The 22,073-nt window shown below is 44.4% G+C and overlaps 1 protein-coding gene across 3 annotated transcripts in view; it reads right to left on the bottom strand.

Moving 5' to 3' along the window:
* Positions 1 to 12,312: 12,312 nt before the first annotated feature.
* The window catches only part of LOC146775930 (receptor-interacting serine/threonine-protein kinase 2-like), a 765,942-nt gene continuing 756,181 nt past the window's right edge, over positions 12,313 to 22,073 (bottom strand). For all 3 annotated transcript variants that reach the window (XR_014972009.1, XR_014972010.1, XM_085637725.1), the window contains one exon: positions 12,313 to 15,038. Coding sequence is in view for 1 of the 3 variants with exons in the window: in XM_085637725.1 (XP_085493851.1) it covers positions 15,033 to 15,038 (6 nt within the window). In the remaining 2 variants the exon portion in view is untranslated. The remainder of the gene's footprint in view (positions 15,039 to 22,073) is intronic.

Genomic DNA, 22,073 nt, shown 5'->3' with positions numbered 1-22,073 from the left:
TGTGATAACGCTTCCTCAGTGCTTTGTTCCGTGCGTCACTGCCTGTGCACCAGAACAAATATCCCTACCACAAATTTTGCAATGCACCAAGAAAGACTGGTAATGACTTTTTCACACCCTTTGTGGAGCTCCAGAAAATGTGGTTTGCTGTAGGGAATCCACCTGTGATGAAAATATGACAACTGTCTACCTCAGCTATGGAATTTGCCAGTTATGGTGAAGCAACCTCATCTTCTTTATTGGTTCCGATCCCTACTGACCCTCACAAAAGATGCATATGTACCTATTTATTTATAAAGTTTTATATAGCACGAACAAGATCCCGAAGGATATCAGAGCGCTTTACAATAAGTTGGTAGAGAGGACAAAATGAAATATACACAGCAATTGTGGAAAGAAAAAAATAAATAGTTAAAATAAAATAAAAAACAATGATAAACATTGGGGGGAATTCTATCATAGTGAAATGAAAGCATTGGCCTTAACACAGTAATAGTGTCCATTTTCTAACACCTGTTATATTAAGATTTGTATTTTATGTATGTCCCTGGAAAAGCATTACACCTTTACATGCAAAGTGCTTTACGACACAGCAGCAGAGGCACAATGTTCAGTGACAGAATGCTTGCATTTTTTAATTTTAAAAGTGTTTTTCACTATGCATCCTGTGCATTTTTTAGTAGATCGTAGTGTTCAGCACTGCAGCTTACATAAGTAATACAAAAACTGGAGTCTATTCACAAATGTAAATTTACATGTGTAAATGTACTCACTTGTAAAATTACCACTGTAAACTTTTTTGCCATTTACCTTTTCAGGGGTGTAGATTTGTACATGAGTGTAGACTTGTATGTCTCTACCCCCTGTATAGCCTCCTACAACAGAAATTATGAGTTTAAAGTTACTGCTAGTAACTTTTCACATATAGGTGGAGATCTCCACCACTGTGACAGACATCTCCCTATCAAATATTATAAGGAAAATTACTAAAGTTCATTATTCTTTAAATACATATTTAAAAGTATTTGAATGTAAAATCCAAATGTAAAATGTAAAACATTTATTATAAATTATAACTAATAACATATTACAGCACATTAACTCATTAAATTAAACATGCTTCAAATAATTATTTACACATATTTATTTAATTTATAAGCAATATTTCTTACAAAAATAAATTAAAGAAAATTCCCATCCACCGTAACATTTTCATTTTTTATTTACTATGTATTTCATTTTGGTACATGTTATGTGTAGAATTAATTTAAATTAATTTTTTATTATTTAACAAAAGTTTAAAACTTGAATTTAATTTAATATTTAAATTGCGCAATGATAGTAACTCTTTTTAACATTAAACTATGAACTATATATATGTATATATATATATATATATATAAAATCAACAGTTTAATGTTTTCGATATATATGTAAATATGTTTCCGACGAATAAGTAAAGCGGTCATGTGAGGGAGTCTCCGGGGGTGAACCCGCTAATAATGGAAGACTTTCACAATGTCCGTCATTTAGCCGTTACCTTAGCAAAGAGAAAAACTTCCCCGGCACGACATCTCTAATGGATGCCTCTTCCCTCCTCCCACAGAACGTCAGAACTATCCCGGAAGTGATCGGGCATCAGGAAGGCGGGACGGGAAGCCGTATAGGCCAATCAGGAACGTCGGTAGAAGGCTGGGGCCAGCAGAAAAAGGGAAGAGACACAACGATAGGCGTGCCAGCGGAGGAGACCCCGGAACCAGAGGATCGAGAGACTGAGAAGCTGTCCAGGAGCAACGCCAACGCCGGAGCAGGAGAAACAGAAGAGGACGCCCTCAAGACGTGGACCGAAGAGTGGTGGATCCCGGACGACGTACGAGCCGCCACAACTCAGGAGAGTTGTGGCTCCTAGCGGTACGTAAAACGGGGCAGGGGAGCTGTAAAGGCGGTAGGGGGTTGACAGGTTTAAAAACACTTTCTGTTGGCACCCCGGTTTTTGGCCACCAATACTGCACCTAGCCTGTCTTGCCTCACGTTTTCACGTATACCCTACGCACTCCCCTTCACCTGACCTCCCTTATAAAACCACGCATTCCTATTTTTTAAATATTTTTCACATGGCATGGTGAAGGTATTCCCATTCAAAGTAGAGCCCGATATTAACCCCTACTTATCTTTTTTTATTTTTTGGGATTCTATTCCGGGAACCCAGTGGACCTCTAGAAACCCGTAATAGGTTTCTCGGCCGTCAAAGAAAGGAAACACCTTCATCAAGTTCATCCAAGACCTGGGAAGACTGCCTACTCCCTGCCATCTATCATTCTGAACCCTTTCAACTACGTACCATTTACTCAAACAGAGTTGTCTTGTGTTTTTCAGACTGTGACATATACTTGCAATAAACACCACTATTGAACACATACTGATGAATACAAGCCCCAGCTAGGCCCGCAAGAGACAAGGGTTCGCTCTTCTGTAACGAAATCTATAAGGAAGTTGGCACGGAAACTGCAAAGTACAAAAACAACGTTTATTAACCCTTAAGGGTGGTCCTACAATCCACACAACACTCTTCAGTATTGCAAGGAGTAGCACAAAGAACTTGCATACACAGTCCCCTTTTATACACAGCAAAGGGGCTCATGAGTGGGTGGATACCACAGAGTTGAAGAACATTACCATTTATGGTCATTCTCGATACCGAATCAATACATGGGCGGAGCTAACACACTCCTTGGGCCCGCGAAAACACATGGTCAAGCAAAGCTAATTATAACAGATGTGGTCAAGTCTGGGCATGCGCCAGACGGACAAGGAAGAGCTATTTATAACCTGTTGCTAGGCAGATTACAAGAGCAACTAACACAGAGGTCGGACTCTCCTCGTGGCGAACACATGGCAGCATGTCAATACAAAATGGAGTCCAGACTTCGGCCAACATAATGAGGAAAACACGATAAAAGGGAAACACTAATGTTTTCAGTAAATGCTTAATCACATTCTGCCTTAATTTACAACAGACGACCCTTTCAGCATTTACTGAAGACATCTGGCTTCCAAGAATAATCATCGTATATGTCAATTATCATCATTCCTTTAACCTCTTTAGCTAGACCCTTCTGGCGGGCAACATCGGCAATAGCTTTCTTATCTGGAATGCAGAATGAAATGCATACGGAACAGCACAATGGTCCACATTGAATACACATACAGAGAAAGAACAAAATTGCTATAATAATACAGAGACCAGTTAGAACCTTCCAACCCCAGGCAGTAACCAACGCCCAAAACCATCCAGAAAAGGACCAAGTGCCATTTTCTGCGTGGATTTCAGCTGCTATTTTATGCAGCTTATTAATGGCGTTATAAACGGATGGCGTATGATCAGGGATGAACACACAGCAGCTACTTCCAATAATTTTACAGGCTCCTCCTCGATCAGCTAGCATTACATCCAATACCATACGGTTCTGCAATGCAACAATTCTGGTAATCTGTAATTCTTCCGTAAGATTCCCAAGAGCAGCAGCAGTCTGATTAGTCACAGCTTCTACCACTCTTGTTAATCTTCGGATCTTCCTACTATTCAAAGCGGCTCCAACAAAGAAGAACAATCCTAAATTAAAATCAATATACTGTTGCAAATTGGTATCTGTTTGATCCACCTCGTCAATTGATAGAGTACGTTTATATCTATTTACAGTCACATTATTCAACAGTTTTAAATCCTTGTGATATGACGCGGGTGCTAAAAATACAGGAGGTAATAGGAATGATACATAGCATACCCCAGACCACCCAGCCGGCAAACGGTAATAACCTTTATTTCCACATACAAAGTAGGTATTATGGGATGCTAGGAAGGTGCTGTTGTTTAACCCATCAATGTTTAACACAGTTATACAATCACTGACACCAACAGGGATAAAACCCACACTCTGGACACACAGGTCCGCTTGGGCTTGTGCTACTTGAATTACAAACTTATCCTTCCCCACAGTGTCTCTGGTGTTCGTGAAGATATAGGGGATGGATTCATTGTCCGGTCGGTATTCTTCCCATTCCCAAATTGTCCCATTCGCTTGTGGATATCCATTCTTGTCCTGATGGCATTCTTTATTAAGTCTGAAAAGCAGTCGTCCCACTGTCGGTTTTCGAGTGGCAAACAACAGAGTGTACCATGCTCTACAAGAGCCATTATGAGAGAAAGGAAGTGGTATGAATGGCGTACCTCCTTTCTTCTGATGGGCTGGCATCATCCCACATATCCAACAGTTCGTAGCATTTGTAGCGACGTGGGTGTGATGCAGCATCTGAATGAAAGTGTTATTCAAATAGGATTGTCGATGCTTCAACTCTTGATATGGCAATGTGTAAAAGTAGTGCTCCGCAGGCGCTGGAGTCGTCAACACAAGTGTCTCTCGGGCAGGAGTTGCCTCCTCCACAAACCATGTGGTTATACCAACGATAGCTACTGTTAGCATGAACCCCAACGCACAAAAAATTTTCTTCTTCTCCATGTCAAAGGAAACAATACCCTAATATCTTCCTGAAACTAAAAGTCTGTCAGAACTCTTCCCCTTGGGCAGCGGTTGATTTCTTCACCAGCGGGCCAAGACGGGTGTCGCTACACTAATGCAGGGCTGATCCCCCCCCCTTGCCTCATCGGCTCTCCGTTTCACTAACCCAAGGGCCGTTCTGACAGTATGTCCCGGTACTGGAAACCTCACTTCCTTGGTCGCAGATGATATCGCCTTCCTCCAGAAGTCGTATGGTCCGGAAAGAGCTCCTCAGCGTCGTTTGGCTCTGCAGCACGGCCTGTCTCTGCTGCTAAGATGTCTCGTTGATCGGTCAGCACAGCAGATTCCACCAATCCGGGCGGTACCTTTCGACAGTGCAAGGAATGGATCCAATTCTTCCTGTTCGAGACTCGCACTGCCGTCCTCGTTGCAAGAAGAACTTGCTCAGGTCCGACCCATCTCGGCTCCAAACTATTCGTTCTGTCGAAGACCTTCACCATGACATGATCCCCAGGCCGGAGACCATGTCCTTCACCGGTAGACCGATCAGGGAGCGCCTCTCGGACCTGTTGATGAATAGAAACCAAGTTATCCGTTAACTGTGCCAGATAATCACTCATCATCACACAAGGTACATCATACACAGCCTTAGGCCTTGGTGGACCCCAAATATTCATTGGGCGTCCAAATACAATCTCATAGGGTGTAAGGCCGGTTCGAGAGTGTGGCACCGACCTAATTGACAATAACGCCAGTGGCAAGGCGTCTGGCCAAGTCAAAGATGTTGAAGCTTGAATTTTGGCGATCTTAAGCTTCAGTGTACCATTATACTTCTCGACTAGTCCTGCAGACTGAGGGTGGAACACGGCGTGGAACTTCTGGGTGATGCCTAGGCCCTTCAAGACATACTTTATAACATCTGCTACAAAGTGAGGGCCATTATCACTCCACAGAAGTCTACAGACGCCGTATCGGGGGAAAAACTCTTTCAGCAATAGCTTCGCTGTAGTCATTGCAGTATTGTCTTTCGCAGGGTACGCCTCAACCCATTTACTGAAGGCGCAAACCACTACTAGAACATACTTCAAATTGTTACAGCGCTCAAGCTGGATGTAATCCATCTGCAGAACCTCAAAGGGTGCAGTGGGTGTCGCAAATCCTCCTGCTGGAGTTCGCGTGCCTTTCCCTGGGTTATACTTCAGACAGATCATACAGGTCTGCACCACCCTCTTTGCCGTGCTAGCAATCTCTGGATGCTCCCAGACTTGGGTAAGCAATTTCACAATTGCGGAAGCTCCAACATGTGCTAGCCCATGTGCCATCTGGACCATAGGTTGTACAAAAGCCGTGGGTAATTTCCATCTATCCATCTGCTTATTTCTCCAGCAACCCTCGTCATCCAGTTCTCCTTCGCTAGCCCATTGTTCCCGCTCTTTGTCAGAAGCGGTCTTTTGTATTTCTCGCACTTCCTCCTTCGCATCATGCCATCTCTCCACCTGTGACTTCACTACGTACATGGCAGTAGTACCGGGCTGCATCGCAGTCTCCCGTGCTACTCGATCCGCTAACGCATTCCCTTCTCCAACCTTATCAACTACTTTCCTATGGGCACTACACTTGACAATGGCAATTTTCTTTGGGTATGTCAATGCAGTTAAAAGATTGTGGACTAACTCCCCATGCATTATCTGCACCCCATGTGACGTTAGAAACCCTCTCTCCTTCCAGAGTAGGCCGAAATCGTGCGCTACTCCGAAGGCATAGCGGCTGTCTGTGTAAACATTCACACACAATCCTGTACTGAGCTCACACGCTCGTGTTAACGCTATCAGTTCCGCTGCTTGAGCTGATTTCTGTGGTATGCGTGCTGTCTCCACTATTGTTTGCAGTGTGGTAATTGCATACGCTGCTGAAGTCGTACCATCTGGTAGCTTCAGGCATGATCCATCCACCCACAGTTCTCCATCTACATCTGAAAAGGGCGTATCCTGGAGATCAATACGACCCTTTGTTTGTTCCTCAGTCACAAGAATACAATCATGCGCTTTCTGTGCCTCAGGCTGGGTCTCGGGGTATGGCAACAATGTGGCCGGGTTTAATGTCACGCACCTTTTTAACGTAATGTGAGGAGCTAAAAGCGTCAACTCATATCCCGTTAAACGGGCACTGGTCAAATGCTGCGTCTTTGTTTGATTAAGCAGGGCATCAACAGCGTGGGGAACTAACACCAACAGTTTATGGGACAATACAATTCCTTCACTCTGCCGTATTGACACAGCTGTCGCTGCAACCGAGCGAAAACACCCTGGCAATGCTCGGGCGACAGGATCAAGTACAGCCGAAAAGTATGCACAAGGGCGCTGCTTATCGCCGTGCATCTGCACTAAGACTGATAATGCACATCCATCTTTCTCATGCACATACAACGAAAAGGGTTTTGCATAATCAGGGGTCCCTAACACTGGTGCCGAACAAAGGGCCTGTCTCAATTGCTGAAAAGCAGCGTCACACTCATCTGACCAGGGGATCGGGATGGGCGTGTCTTTTGTCAAGAGCGCTAGTAATGGCTTAGCTATGTGTGAAAACCCCAATATCCACTGTCTACAAAAAGAAACAAGGCCCAAAAATGCACGCACATCCTTCTGCGTGGATGGCCTTGGTGTGTCCAAAATTACTTGGATACGATCTGGTGTGAGTGCACGCCCCTCCTTAGACAAAAGGTGACCCAAATAAGTCACCTTTGGTCTACAGAATTGCAATTTCTTCCTAGAGACCTTATGATTGTGGGATGCTAAAAAGGAAAGTAAGGCTATCGTGCTTTTCTCGCACAACTCCAGGGTGTCAGCCGCCAACAAGATGTCATCGACATATTGAATGAGGGCGACCCCCTCGAGTAAGGCAAAGGAATCCAACTGTCGCTTCAAAGCCTGACTATAAATACTAGGGCTTTCTGTATAGCCTTGGGGAATTCTACAAAAACGATAAGATCTATTGTTTAATGTGAACCCAAAAAGAAATCGGCTATCAGGGTGAATGGGAATAGAAAAGAAGGCATTTTTCAAATCAATCACTGAGAACATGGTCGCCGTAGGCGGGACCAAGGTAAGCAACGTCGTGATATCGGAAACCACCGGATACTGAGGTATCACGATCTTGTTCACCTCCCTCAAATCAATTATAAACCGATAGACCTTTGCATCCGTGTCCTTTTTCAGAATAGGGAGAATCGGACTGTTACAGATATTATAGGGAACTTCTTCCACTACTCCTACCGCGATCAAATCTTGCACAATCTGTATGAGAGCCTCCTCGCCCTCCTGGGAAATACGATACTGCGGGAGGCGTGGTAGCACCGCCCCCTCCTGGACACTAATGTGGACCGGAGGAATCACCATTTGTCCCACATCTGTGTCCGAAGTCGCCCATAAAGCTCGGGGGAGGGTAGCCAACAACGCATCCTCTGATATCGTACACATCCGCCCAGACCGGGGGTAGTTGTCATTTAAGATCACCCTCACACCCTCAGGGGAGCAGCGGATTGTAGCCCTAAAGTACTTTAACATATCAAGGCCCATAATGTTATCCGGTGTGTACGGAGCAAGCAGAAACGGACAAGGCGCAGAAAAACAATCAACTTTAAATGCAAGGGGCTGTGAAAGAGGGCTTCGGGAGAGTGTACCGTCAAACCCTACCGATGTAACTATCGAGCCGGATGGGGGAGCCCCCGGAACCAAGTACCTAGACAATGCACTACGTGTCGCTCCTGTATCCACTAGGAACTGATCAGTAGAACCTAAAACCTCAGCCGATACATAAGGACCCGTCTGATCGACCGGCACCTCAACTGATTCGGACCCCCATCCTACGCATTCCTATGCATGCTGAGAATCATGATATCCCGATCGATCGATGTCCGATACATGATACTGATGCTGGCGATCAAAAACATTTGAGCTATCTCGGTGCTGTCCAGCAGTATCGAAACGGACATTATCGTTGGAATTCCCTCTAAAGTTCGAGAAGCCCCCTCTACCTCTCGGGCCACCCGGAGTGTGCCCCTGACGCGAAGCACGCAACGCTGGGCAATCCCTGGCCCAATGGCCCAATTGTTTGCAATACGCACACTGGTTCCTATTCAAATCAGATCGGCCCGAAGGGGGACCATAAGATCCACCCCTTCCTCTATTATTATTACCCCGGCGGGGCGGGCCATATACTTGTGCTAACATCACTTTGGTTTTAAGATCTTTCGATTTCTTCTCCTCCTGGCCCTTCGCCTCGTGCTCCTGACGCTCATAATACTGGGCGATGGTCAGAAGGGCCGTCGGTGTCGCGGAGGACCAAGAACTCTCACTCGCTTTTAACCGGGCCGCAACTGCCGGTAGCAGGTTAGCCACATATTTGTCCGCAAAAAGGTGGCGGCCCGTGTCGTCAGTAAGCGACTGGCCACTAAAATCATGGAACGTTTCCTCAAAACGCGTAAAGAAGTCCGCGACTGACTCGTCAACTTTCTGTTTACATGCTGCTAACATATTCCAGTCAATCTTTTTAGGGGGGATAATCGTCTTCAACTTAGCCACAATAGCCGCAGGGAGATCTAGAATATTCTGGGGTGGTTTCTGTGCGGGCTTCCGTTCCCTATCCTCATCCTCAAGGTCAGACCACCGGGCTTTGAAGGCAACCGCATCATCTACCTTCCGGACAGAGCGCCACGTATCCGGCGGTAGGATAAGGCCAAAGAACAGGTCTATATCCGCCAAGGTCATAATGCAAGAATTCAAGGCCCCCTCGACTTCTTCATAGAAGGCCGCTGGATTCTTGCGGGGGTCAGGCAATGCATTCTTTAATGCCATAACATCGGCCCTATGCCATGGAGTATAAACCCAATTATATACAAAATATCCCCTGGCATCAGCGGAGTTAACATCCGAGCTAGTCCCCGCTCCCTTAGGAGGAACATACAAAGGCGCCGCCTCTCGCATTGGTTTAACATGCACTATGTCATCCTTATCTGACTGGGAGGCGGATGGGTGGTCCCCTGCTGCAGACGAATCCGACTGCTTCTCCTCCTCCGTTTGTTGACGTGCTTTCTCTCTAAGGGCCAGTACCTCGTCCCGCAAAGCGAACAGCCGCCGAGCCGCCTCAGAAGCCTTAGGGGGAGAAAAAACACCATTACGTAATGCTCCGGCATCCGAAGACACGTCGTCAGGCTCAAGGACACTAGAATATTTTCGGAAAGCTGCAATTACTTCTTCTGAAAAATGAGACAGAAAATACACCCTCTCTCTATCTTGCCACGACCCCCAAGCATGGAACAACTCATCCATAGACATCTTGCCCTTAAGTGCACGGAGGGAAAGTTTCCGAAGCTCAGCCATATGCTCGGCCGATAACATGGACCGTGTGTCGACCTTACCCGGAGCCGGGCCAGAATCTTGCGGCCGTGGAGCAGATGCGCCAACATAAGGGGGCGGAGAGCGATCTAGTAAATAAAAATCGTCATCAGGATTATTAAGGACAGGATAAAGCGGCTGACGAACAACATATTGACCCGAAACTTGTAGCCTACGCTCTTTCTCTTGTCTGTCCGTTTGCTCTTTGTCCTCCCGACGCTTCGCTTCCTGCGCTCGCATATGATCATTCTTTCGCTGCTCCTTATCAAACAGCGCTTTCTCACGTTTCTCTCGCTCACGCACTTCCTTCACCCATAATCGCACACACTCAAACATATCCTGACGAGCACGTCGCTTACACATACACTGCTCCACATACTCAATCTTACGTATATCAAACGATCCATACAAAGGCCATCGCAACTCAGGATCCTTCCTAGTATATTTCCTCCATAACGTGCTGTACATTATGGAAGAAAGACCATGCTTCACGTACATATCCCTATTAGGAGTCCCCTCTGGGGGAGCTGGAGCAGATTCCTCGAGGTTCAACCGGTTCCCAAGACAGCAGCACCACTTACGAAGTGCGCTAAAAGCAGGCATGCTAGGAATAATGCAAAATATGCAGTATTATCAAGAAAAATGGCACTTAATCGTTGCGCCGTTCAAAGTTTACACAGCTCCGGAGAAATTTCTCCACATTACCTGCCTATATGTGTTGCAACGCATATATTTTCACAAAGACAAATTCAAAATATGACTAGTCACCATCAATCAAACTCAAATAGCCAGACCAGGCTTCAAAACTCGGAGCAAGTACCGTACAACGGTTCTTACCAATCAAGAGTCCAGGTTCCAACTGCCAAGCTCCACAATCGCCCAAACGGCTCTCACGGCAGGACCGACAGAAGAGGTCTCAGTCGATGACCGGCGTCACCCAGACGGTCAGCTCGGAAGGGAAGGAAGAAAAACCTCGGGATGCCAAGGCTAAGACGCCGCTGGCAGTGATCACGTCCCCGGCCAAACTCCTCACCTTCGTCGCGACCAGTCCTTCGAGCATCCGAGTCGCCGATGAGCCCCACGTGACGGGCGCCAATTGATGAATACAAGCCCCAGCTAGGCCCGCAAGAGACAAGGGTTCGCTCTTCTGTAACGAAATCTATAAGGAAGTTGGCACGGAAACTGCAAAGTACAAAAACAACGTTTATTAACCCTTAAGGGTGGTCCTACAATCCACACAACACTCTTCAGTATTGCAAGGAGTAGCACAAAGAACTTGCATACACAGTCCCCTTTTATACACAGCAAAGGGGCTCATGAGTGGGTGGATACCACAGAGTTGAAGAACATTACCATTTATGGTCATTCTCGATACCGAATCAATACATGGGCGGAGCTAACACACTCCTTGGGCCCGCGAAAACACATGGTCAAGCAAAGCTAATTATAACAGATGTGGTCAAGTATGGGCATGCGCCAGACGGACAAGGAAGAGCTATTTATAACCTGTTGCTAGGCAGATTACAAGAGCAACTAACACAGAGGTCGGACTCTCCTCGTGGCGAACACATGGCAGCATGTCAATACAAAATGGAGTCCAGACTTCGGCCAACATAATGAGGAAAACACGATAAAAGGGAAACACTAATGTTTTCAGTAAATGCTTAATCACATTCTGCCTTAATTTACAACAATACGGCCTCCTCGCTTCTGCTTCCAACTATCCCTCTGACAAGTCAGTAACAGATGCACTCGCGGGTAGGCTTTTTTTTTGCAAAGTGCTTTAATCAGTAAGTCACAAAGCACTGACAGACACGTTTCGGCACAACGCCTTCTTTAATGGACATACTTTGATATTGCAGCTCACCACCGCTGGGAATGCACCCGGGACGAGTGGTGCGGCAGAGGGTGAAACTTTGTGACTGCGGATATATATATGGCGGACTACATGCGAGATAAAATAAACGTATTTTGCACAAAATTGGGTCTCCGCTCGTATTTATGCCCTTGGTGGGATCGGAAAGTTTACGAGGACTCTCTCTCTCTATATATATATATATATATATATATATATATATATATACACACATACCAGTCCTTTTTCTGTTTACGGTGTAGCGTCAAACCCAAAAAAGGACCGCCTGGGCTCAGTTTCAATAAGCATGGTTTATTGATATTCCAGCAGCAAATATATATATATATATATATATATATTTTCACTGAAAAAAACAAATGTTACATGGACGTCATACTTAGGTTTACGTTTTACCCCCACAAAACCATAGATTTTCAGCAGTTATAGTTAGAATTATGTTAAGATACTAAAACTTGTGGCCTAAAGTTACTTAACGGCACGAGTTATAGTTTCTTTAGATAAGTATAACTATAGCTGCTGAATTTCTATGGTTTTGTTATGTTATGTGATTGGTTTTTATATAGCGCGACAATTACCCGGAAGCGTCCTGGCGCTGTCTAGCAAGATCCTGAGGAAGCTGAGTCGAGGCAGATGGAAGAGGAGATCGGAATTATTCATTACGGAACAGCCAAGTCTTGAGTTCCCTTCTAAAAGACAGCAAGTCCGTTGCCGACCTAAGGTACAAAGGAAGTTCGTTCCAGGCCTTGGCAGCCCCGTAGACAAAACTTCTGCCTCCCCAGCGAGCTTTCCTGATGCGCGGGACCTGCGCCAGATTGGCTTCTTTAGAACGTAGGTTTCTGCCTGGCACATACCAGTGTAATCTATTCTTTAAGAAATCTGGGCCTAGGCCATGCAGAGCCTTAAAGGTCAGGGTCAGGGCCTTGAACTGAATGCGGCTATTGACTGGTAACCAATGCAGGGTTTTTCTTCCTGCGGACGCAGAGGCAAATCTCGAAGCGCCCGTGAGGAGGCGGACAGCAGCATTCTGTAGAATCTGAAGTTTGCTCAATGCTCTACTTTGCGCATTTAAATACAGACCGTTACAGTAATCCAATCTGGCAAGTACCAGCCCCCTGACCACTGTGTGTCTACTGTCCAAGGGAAGCAGAGGTAGCACTTTCCTCAGCATCCTAATGGTATACATGGTTTTGGAAGTCACCTCTTTAATGTGAGAGTCCAAGGTCAATCTATCGTCCAGGATTATGCCGAGGTTTTTTGCTTTGACGACCGGGACTGGAAGCGTGCCAAGAGAGTCCGGCCAGCAGGCAGGGGTCCAGAAATTAGTAATATTTCCGAACAGAATAACCTCTGTTTTATCTGAATTTAGTTTGAGGCAATTCATCGCCATCCAGCTCCCCACTGCTAGCATACAGTCCTGTAGGCACTTTTCCGTGTCTAACTCACCCTCTGGTGTCAAAGAGACCACGATTTGGGTATCATCTGCGTAAGAAGTGATCCCAAATCCATAAGCGCTGATCACAGGGGCCAGAGCGCTCACATAAATATTGAATAGCGTGGGGCTAAGTGATGACCCCTGAGGGACGCCACAGGGTGTGGAAAAAGGTTTAGAATGGAATTCCCCCAAGGTGACCACTTGTTTCCTGTCTGTGAGAAAAGATCTAATAAGTAATAAGAGTGGTGGACGGTGTCGAAAGCTGCCGACAGGTCAAGCAGGATCAGCGCTGCTTTCCCTCCCTGGTCCACCGCCTCTCTGATTTCTTCCGTAGCTTTGATCAAGGCAGATTCTGTACTATGACCTGGCCTGAATCCGTATTGTGTGGGGTCGAATGCTTGAGTTTCGGCTAGGAAGAGACTAAGTTGCTTGTTCATGGATTTTTCAACCAGTTTAGCCGGAAGGGGGAGTCTGGCAATCGGGCGGAAGCTATTGGGGTCATCTGAAGGCAGGTTAGGTTTTTTTAGGAGTGGTAGGATGAAAGCAAGTTTCCATTGCCTAGGAAATCGGCCGGTTTCGAACATGAGGTTAAATATGCTCGTAGGCTTCACTCCAATCGGGCCTGACGCGAGTTTTGCCACTCTACTGGGACAGGGATCAAAAGGGGAGCCAGAGTTGATTTCCCTCATGCCAGTTTGAGTATCTAAAATAGGAATGGTCCGAAATTTATCGAAAATTGGGCCAGCAACAAGCTCAGGCCCTGGGCTTTCCATCCACAACTCCAGAGTGTCATTACATCCCTTGTTAAAGAGCTCGAAAATGCGTTCTACCTTAGTCAGAAAAAAGTTGGCCAGCTCCTCACAGAGTTGTTGGCTAGGTTGGACAGGGCTTGGCCAACAGTTTGACAGTCTTGAACAGTTCTTTTGCTGAGTTTTTAGATTCTGAAATCTGAGCAGCAAAATATATTTGTTTAGCAGAAGCAATTATCTGTTTGTAGGTATGAAGGCTGGATCTATACGCTTTCCGCTCAGCCTCATTATAATTTCTCCTCCACGCACGTTCAAGTTTCTTGCAGATGGCCTTTTGAGTTCTCAATTCCTGTGAGTACCAGGGGGCCGAAGGCTGTGCTCTCTTCGGTCGCAGTTCTTTGGTCGGTGCTAAACTGTCACAAGCCCGCTGCAACCAACCCGTATAGTGTTGGCAAGCACTGTCCACGTCATCCAGCACACAATCTGTTGGAGACGATAGCATTTTGTTAAATGGGACTTCCTTCAGCTTATTCCAGGCTCGGATTTTTATATAGTTCTTTCGATTAACGGCTTCCTTGCCAGGAATGTCTAGCCGTATATCAAACTTAACTGCGCAATGATCGGACCAGGCTAATGGGAGAAGGCACCTAAAGTGGAGGTTACTGAAGTTGGAGAATATCCCGTCCAGGGTATGCGTGGGTAAAACGTACACCTAAGTACAATGTACCTGTAACCTTTGTTGTATTTTTCAGTGAATCTGTATTTTTTTTTAACGCGAAGAAATATATATAGCTATCGTAACAGAAGGTTTCAATTCTATTAAGGAAGCGGAGACGAGGATTAAGCTGTACTTTCCTTCACTTTTTGTTATACAGCAGCAATGTAAAGAAACAACAAAGATTTAATTTCCCATGAACCCTGGGAAAAAGTCAACATTTAACATTAAATCAATGTTTAATCAACAGTGTCCAGGACCCCTTGATAGTCCTTTGTTCCTTTTTCTGCCTTCTGTTTCTTCCTGCGACCGAAACTGAGAAAAGTCATCTTCATTCCTGGTTAGACTCATCAGATCTTGAATGAAAATAAACATATGCAAATGAAAATCCCATACCTGCAACTTCATAACATGTTATATGAAATCCTTAAGTAAGCATCAGAGTCTTATATATCAATCACATATAAATCTATGCTACCAACTTGAAAGCACAATTATACCCACCTTAACGACGACTGTCTCATCCAGGGTGGGTGTAACTACATGCAATAACGGGTGTGTTAAGCCTCGCCTTCGCGTCCTTGATAGAATTGAAACTTTCTGTTACGATAGTTAGGAAATATTTTTTCTATGTCAGGACCGGGGTTGAGGATTAAGCTGGTTTAAAGCTTCTCCACTACCAGCGACACAATGCCAGGGACTGGCCTAAAGTAAAACCTCTTAAAAGTAGAGTCTGAAGACCAGTTCGCTGCATTGAGGATATCTTCCAGGTGAGTCCCAAGAGAGAGAACGCTTTTGAAGCTATGGCTGCTCTAACAGAGTATGCAGCAAATATTTTAGTATCAATGTCAGCTCATGCATAGCCTATCAAACCCATCTAGCATCGGTGGGTGAGGAGACCACCTTATACGGCTTCCTGAGGGCAATCAAGAATTGTCTTTCACCATGTGGGTGGATATCAACCGTCATAGTCTCATACCTTTTTAGACACCACACAGCACACAGTTTTGGGGAATTGGGAAAAGTAAGGTCAGAAACCACATGTGAATTACATTTTGTATGTCGTGAAACATAGAAAGTGACCCCATCTAGGGTAAATACTCTACCCGTAATGTCCAGTGCTCTGACATCCGAGACCCTTCGACATGAAAACAATCATAACAGGGTAGCCAATTTGGCAGCTATCTCCTTCATTGAAAGATACTTATTGGACTGCCATGACAAGAAAAGATTGATGACCTTGTTGACGTCCCATAGCGCTAAATACCTAGGTTCCGAGGAAGTTATAATCGGATGCCCGCCTAAGCTTTTTCTCCAAGGATTGCTCCCCACCAGATGATCACCCACTGGTGTATGACCTTCTGATATCGCCAACTAGAAGGTGTTGATGGAACTTTTAGGCCAGACCCTCCAAGGCCAAGAAAGTGAGAAAATTCAAGATCTGGACAATGTTTGCCCCCACCGGATCCAGGTGTCGTTGGTGACACCGGCCCAATCATCGAGCCTATGCCGGTCTATACCGTTTGATGGTACTGTCAGCCCATGCCTTAGAAAGAAGAGACACAGCATGGTTCGAAAGCCCTAGAACCTTCCAGCGTTTCCTCTAGTCCTCCATGCTGTAGGAGGTAGAGACCTCTCCAACACCAGATGAGGGCAATTCCCCTCTGGATCACGGAGGAGATCCAGAAAGAGGGGTAGAGGCATTTAAAAATCCCAAGAAAGTTCCAGTAGAACCCAATATCAGACTTGCAATCTCCAAATCATAGTCACTAACACCATGTCTGCCCGCTTTCTCCATACCTGGGCAGAGAGCAGCATTATTATCACAAATGGGGTAAAGCATACCCTGCTCCGGATGCCAGTCCTAAAGAAAAGCATCCATAACTCAGGGTTCAGCCGCCAACTAAAGTACCTGGGAAGTTGATGGTCAAGAGGTGACACAAAGAGGTCCACTGAGAACAGGCCCCATTTGGCATAATGGGACTGGAAGACTGACGGGTGCAACTGCCAAAGACTTATGTCCGTCATTTGTCAGGAATGCCAATCGGCTACTTGGTTGGATATACACAGGAGGTATTCCTCTGTCACTGAGACCTGATTCATGAGGCAGTAATCCCAGAAATTGCTGGCCAGGTCCAATACAGACCTTGGATCAAGAATGCCCTAGATGGTGTATATAGTACACCGCCGCTACGTTGCCCATCTTGAGCAGGACACAGCATTTCGCTTGGTCCTTGGTCTAACACTGGACCACAAAAGAACCTAGCAGTAATTCAAGGCAATTGATTAGCATAGATTTTTCGTGAGAGAACCATCTCCCGCCGGTGGATCATGCCCCACACCTTGCATCCCAGCCCATCCAGCTAGCGTCGGATTCTATGACTAGGTACGGGAGAAAGCTGAGTATTGAACGGCTGTTCCATGCCTCCATGTGGGCATGCCACCACTATATCTCCTCCCGGGCTTACTTTGTTAATGGGACCACCACTTGGGAGTATTTGAGCGCTCTCTGGAGGTGAAAAGCCTTGAGCAGTTGTAGGGCACGGTAATGGGGGTGCCCCCGGAAGATGGCCTGGATGGAGGATGACAGCAGTCCCACCACCCTCGCTATATGACGTAGGGAGGTGGATGGTCTGACTGCCATCCGACGCAGTTTGTGCCTGTTCACCACAAAACCAGGAATACCAGAGACTGGGTGGGCATAAGGACCGACTTCTGTTGGTTGATGATGAAGCAGAGAGACTCCAATAGGGTGACTGCCATCTGTAGATGCTCCAAGAGATTCTGGAGGCATTGATCCACCAGGAGAACATTGTCTAAATAGATGATGAGGCAAATATCCAGATACCTAAGGAATTCTACCATTACCATTTACGGGCGCATTACTTTGCTAAAACATCACGGACGGATGACAGGCCAGATGGAAGAGTGGTGAACTTGAAGGTCCGTCCCTTCCATTGAAACTGGAGGAATCGGCGATGGGGATGAAAAATCAGGATGGTCAGATAGGCGTCCTTGAGGTTGAGGTGCACCATCCAGTCATTGAGTTGAAGGAGATCCCTCAAAAGGTGAATACCCTCAATCCTGAAGTACCACTCATATAGCCACACACTCACCCATACAGCTACTCACACACCCACTTATTAACCTATACAACCTCTCACACACTCACTCACTCACCCATACAGTCTCTCAACACAGCCACTCACTCACCCATACAAGCACTCACACACACCCCCCACACAACCACTTACAGACCCATTAACAAATTCATACAAACACTCTCACATATGCTCAGAAATTAAGAGTGGAAATTAATAAAATAGATGTGGTAAAAAGCCAAATGATATGAGATAAATGCAAGCAATATCCCACAGAAATAGAAGAGAGCAGTACTCAATTGTCCATACCCAGTGCCCCAAAAAGAAAAAATACCTTCACCAAAATTAGAATAATCAAACAAACTTCACCTGTCTAAAAGAACAGGCCAACCTTATGTACTTGTGTTTGTACAAGCGAACCTCCAAGATATCACTAATGCTCTCTTCTATTCCTGTGGGATATTTCTTGCATTTATCTCATATCATTTGGCTTTTTCCCACTGCTATTTTATTAATTTCCACTCTTAATTTCTTCTTTAGTATGCTTTTCTTATGGAAGTAGCCTACTTTTTAACACATGTAACCCATATGCAACTTTTTTCATATGTATTTTATATTATATAGAAATATTTAACGCTCAATGGAACCTTTTGTCCTGATGATGACTGTGTAATTATACAGTGGTCGAAACGCCGTCGGCGCTTATGTGGCCATAAAACTAACGAAGGACACATCAATTTTGTTTATGTTGTTCCCTCTTGTAACGTGTATTGTTTCGTTTGCCACCTGTCTGGTTTGTAATATTTATTGTTTGTATACCAGCACACTGTATTGATCGTAACTGTTCTAATTGTTTTAGAATATGTAATAAATTGGTCATTATTTTGTATAAATTATTTTTTGCATTGGGTATTCTTCCTTTTTTCTTTCTCTTTAGTTTTTAAAAAAATATTTTGATTGTGTTGTTTGCCAATTGGAAGAGAATATATGTATTGTGTAATTTGAAACAAAATTGCTTCTTGAACCATTGTTAGGATTATATACTCACCCATACAGTCACTCACACATCCACTCACCCATCCATACAGCCACTCACATCCACCCACCCACCCATAGAGCCAATCATACATCCACACAGCTACTCACACACCCACTTATGCACCCATACAGCCACACACACACACTCATACACCCATAAAGACACTAGACACCCACTCACACACAGATTCACACAGTCATACAGCCATTCATATAATATATGTTAGAAGTAGTATCACTCATTAGTAGTGCACCTAGTATACAAAGTTAACTTGGGTATTATTTTTCACACTCAGAAACTCTTACAAAATACACTCACTGGATGCTGTCATCAGTGATGTCATTTTAGATGTCATCAGCGATGTCATTTGAGATATCATCAGTGATGTCAATGACCATGTCATGAGTGATGTAATATGTGAGGTCATAAGCAGTACATTGTGAGGACATAAGTTATAGTTAGCTCAGCTAACTATAACAGCTGAATTTCACTGGTTTTGTATGAGTGAAATCTGAGACTAACTATAATGTCCATGTAACCTTTGCTTTTTTCAGTGACTATATATATATAATATATATATATATTAATTACATTAAAATGCATTGGAGGATGAAAAGAGCAAATTGGGAACTGTGCCTTTTAAATGAGAACTTTCAGTAAAATGCTAGCATGTAACTGAAATTCCCTACGCATTGTGGGAGATGTATTTTTTTCCAGTCATGTGACCCAAGACTTTTTATAAAAATGCATGCACGTAAGCACTTGGCTGTGGCTTCTTCCCGTGATCAAGGCAGAGCGCCGAAACATGTAGGGAAAGAGATGCCGACGGTGCATTTTACTTTGAATAAAGGAACCAACTCTGGGAATGGGCCTCTGTTTTCTGTGCTCACCTGTAGTGAATTGACAGGGTTCTCCATGCCTGTTGCTGAGAGGCCACCCTGAAGGGTTGGGGGCTCCTTGCTCGGAGGTTTGTAAAGGATTCAATTATGGAGCATGACCCAAACACTGCTATTTCGCCTCCCAGGTTATGCTACACAGCGAAAAGAGACAGCAGCGCTGGAAGGGATTCAGTGAGGAGTACTTCCTACACCGATCGTTCCAGAGAAAGAACCTTTTTTTCAAAGATGTCCAAGCACTCGAACATCTTGCTGGTAATTATATACTGCCATGACTGGGTTCCATTAGGATAATAATTACATTAAAATGCAACGGAGGATGAAAAGAGCAAATAGGGAACTGTGCCTTTTAAATGAGAACTTTCAGTAAAATACCAGCATGTAACTGAAATTCCCTATGCATTGTGGGAGATGTATTTTTTACCAGTCATGTGACCCAAGACTTTTTATAAAAATGCATGCACGTAAGCACTTGGCTGTGGCTTCTTCCCGTGATCAAGGTAGAGCGCCGAAACATGTAGGGAAAGAGAAGCTGACGGTGCATTTTACTTTGAATAAAGGAACCAACTCTGTGAATGGGCCTCTGTTTTCTGTGCTCACCTGTAGTGAATTGACAGGGTTCTCCATGCCTGTTGCTGAGAGGCCACCCTGAAGGGTTGGGGGCTCCTTGCTCGGAGGTTTGTAAAGGAGATATATATATATATATATATATATATACACACATCTATCACTTAGCCTTACAGCCACTCACACACCCAAACAGCCACTCACACACTGACTCACATACCCATACAGCCACTCAGACACCCATTCACCCATCCTTACAACCAACCACTCAGATACCTACTCACAGACCCACAGAACCACTCACTCACACATACAGCTACTTGCACACCCACTCACTCATCCATACAGGCACTCACACACCCACTCCCTCACCCATACAGGTACTCACACACCCACTCACTCACCCATACAGTTACACACATACCCACTCACACAGCCATGCAATCACTCACACATCCATATAGCCCTTCACTCACCCACACAGTATCTTTACACAGCAACACACAAACCCACACAGACACAGTGATACAATTATTTAAATTGCAGTAGGATAGGTTTGTATTAAATGGGTGCTTTTGGTTGGGAATGGATCCAGATTCCCCATGAAACATGAAGTATGCATGGGGGGGGGTTCACAACAGATCCTTAAATCCAAAAAGCCCATAAAACATAATATTTTGTATTTAAAATAATTAAACTTATGCAATTTAATTTTTTTATAACGTTTTTGTTTTACCTGAAATGGTTCTCGATTAAAATTTCTTAAAAAATGTAAGTTTAAAGTAATGTTATAGTTTGGTGTGTTTTATTGATATTCTTTTTTTTAAGGAATATATAGAAATTCCGTCAAAAAAACAAAGGTTATAAACATGCATTGAAGTTTGGAAATATGATTAAAAAACGGTACAAATTCACTAATACCAAAAAAAGTACATGGACGTTATAGTTAGAAATACCACTACAAGACCATAGAAATTCACACACAAAAAAAGGATTACAGGGACGTTACAGTTAGGAGATAGCATTAAAAAAACCTAGAACTACACTAAAAAAACTAAGATTAAAGGGACGTTATAGCTAGGTTCAGAGTTTACACACACAAAACCATAGAAATTCAGCAGTTATTGTTAACTGAGCTAACTGTAACTTATGCCTCTGCAATGCACTGCTTATGACCTCACATATTACATCACTCATGACATAGTCAGTGACATCAATAATATGACAGAACATTGTCATATATCTGAATAGTGATATGAATCAATTAATGTGGCCAGAGTGAGGAGATTTTTTGCCAATGGCTGCTTTCATTCCTCCTATGTTACTCTACATAGGTACTTAGTTATTGCCGCCACCTCGCATATGTATTGTTAGGACGTGCCAGTCCATCCTTCATGTTCTTTATTTGCATGCCGGGTGACTTAAACCAAAGAAAAACATGTTTATCCCATCCGTGACCAAGGTGCTGGAGCGCAGAAATGCGTTGGGTGTTTCGTTTTCATGCACTGCCAAAAATCTTGATCTATGCTGTGAATAATTCTTGTTATTTCCTAACCGTTGGAGTGTACGTTGTTTTGATTCCTCGAGGAAACATACTGGGACTTGGGAATACTGGCAGAATAATATATACTGACAGGAAAAAAATCCCTCGACAATCAGATAGTGCTATTTTTCATTTCACGTGACAGCAGAATTATCACGTACTCTTGCGAATCCAACCGTTTAGATATACAAATATTTATTAACCTTAATTTCTCCAAAACTACTGGACAGATTTACAACAAATCA

Source organism: Triturus cristatus, chromosome 12, assembly GCF_964204655.1.
Source record: "Triturus cristatus chromosome 12, aTriCri1.1, whole genome shotgun sequence".
In the NCBI taxonomy this organism is placed as follows: domain Eukaryota; kingdom Metazoa; phylum Chordata; class Amphibia; order Caudata; family Salamandridae; genus Triturus; species Triturus cristatus.
Note: the sequence above shows the minus strand (reverse complement) of the source record. Positions and strands in the feature narration are given on the sequence as shown.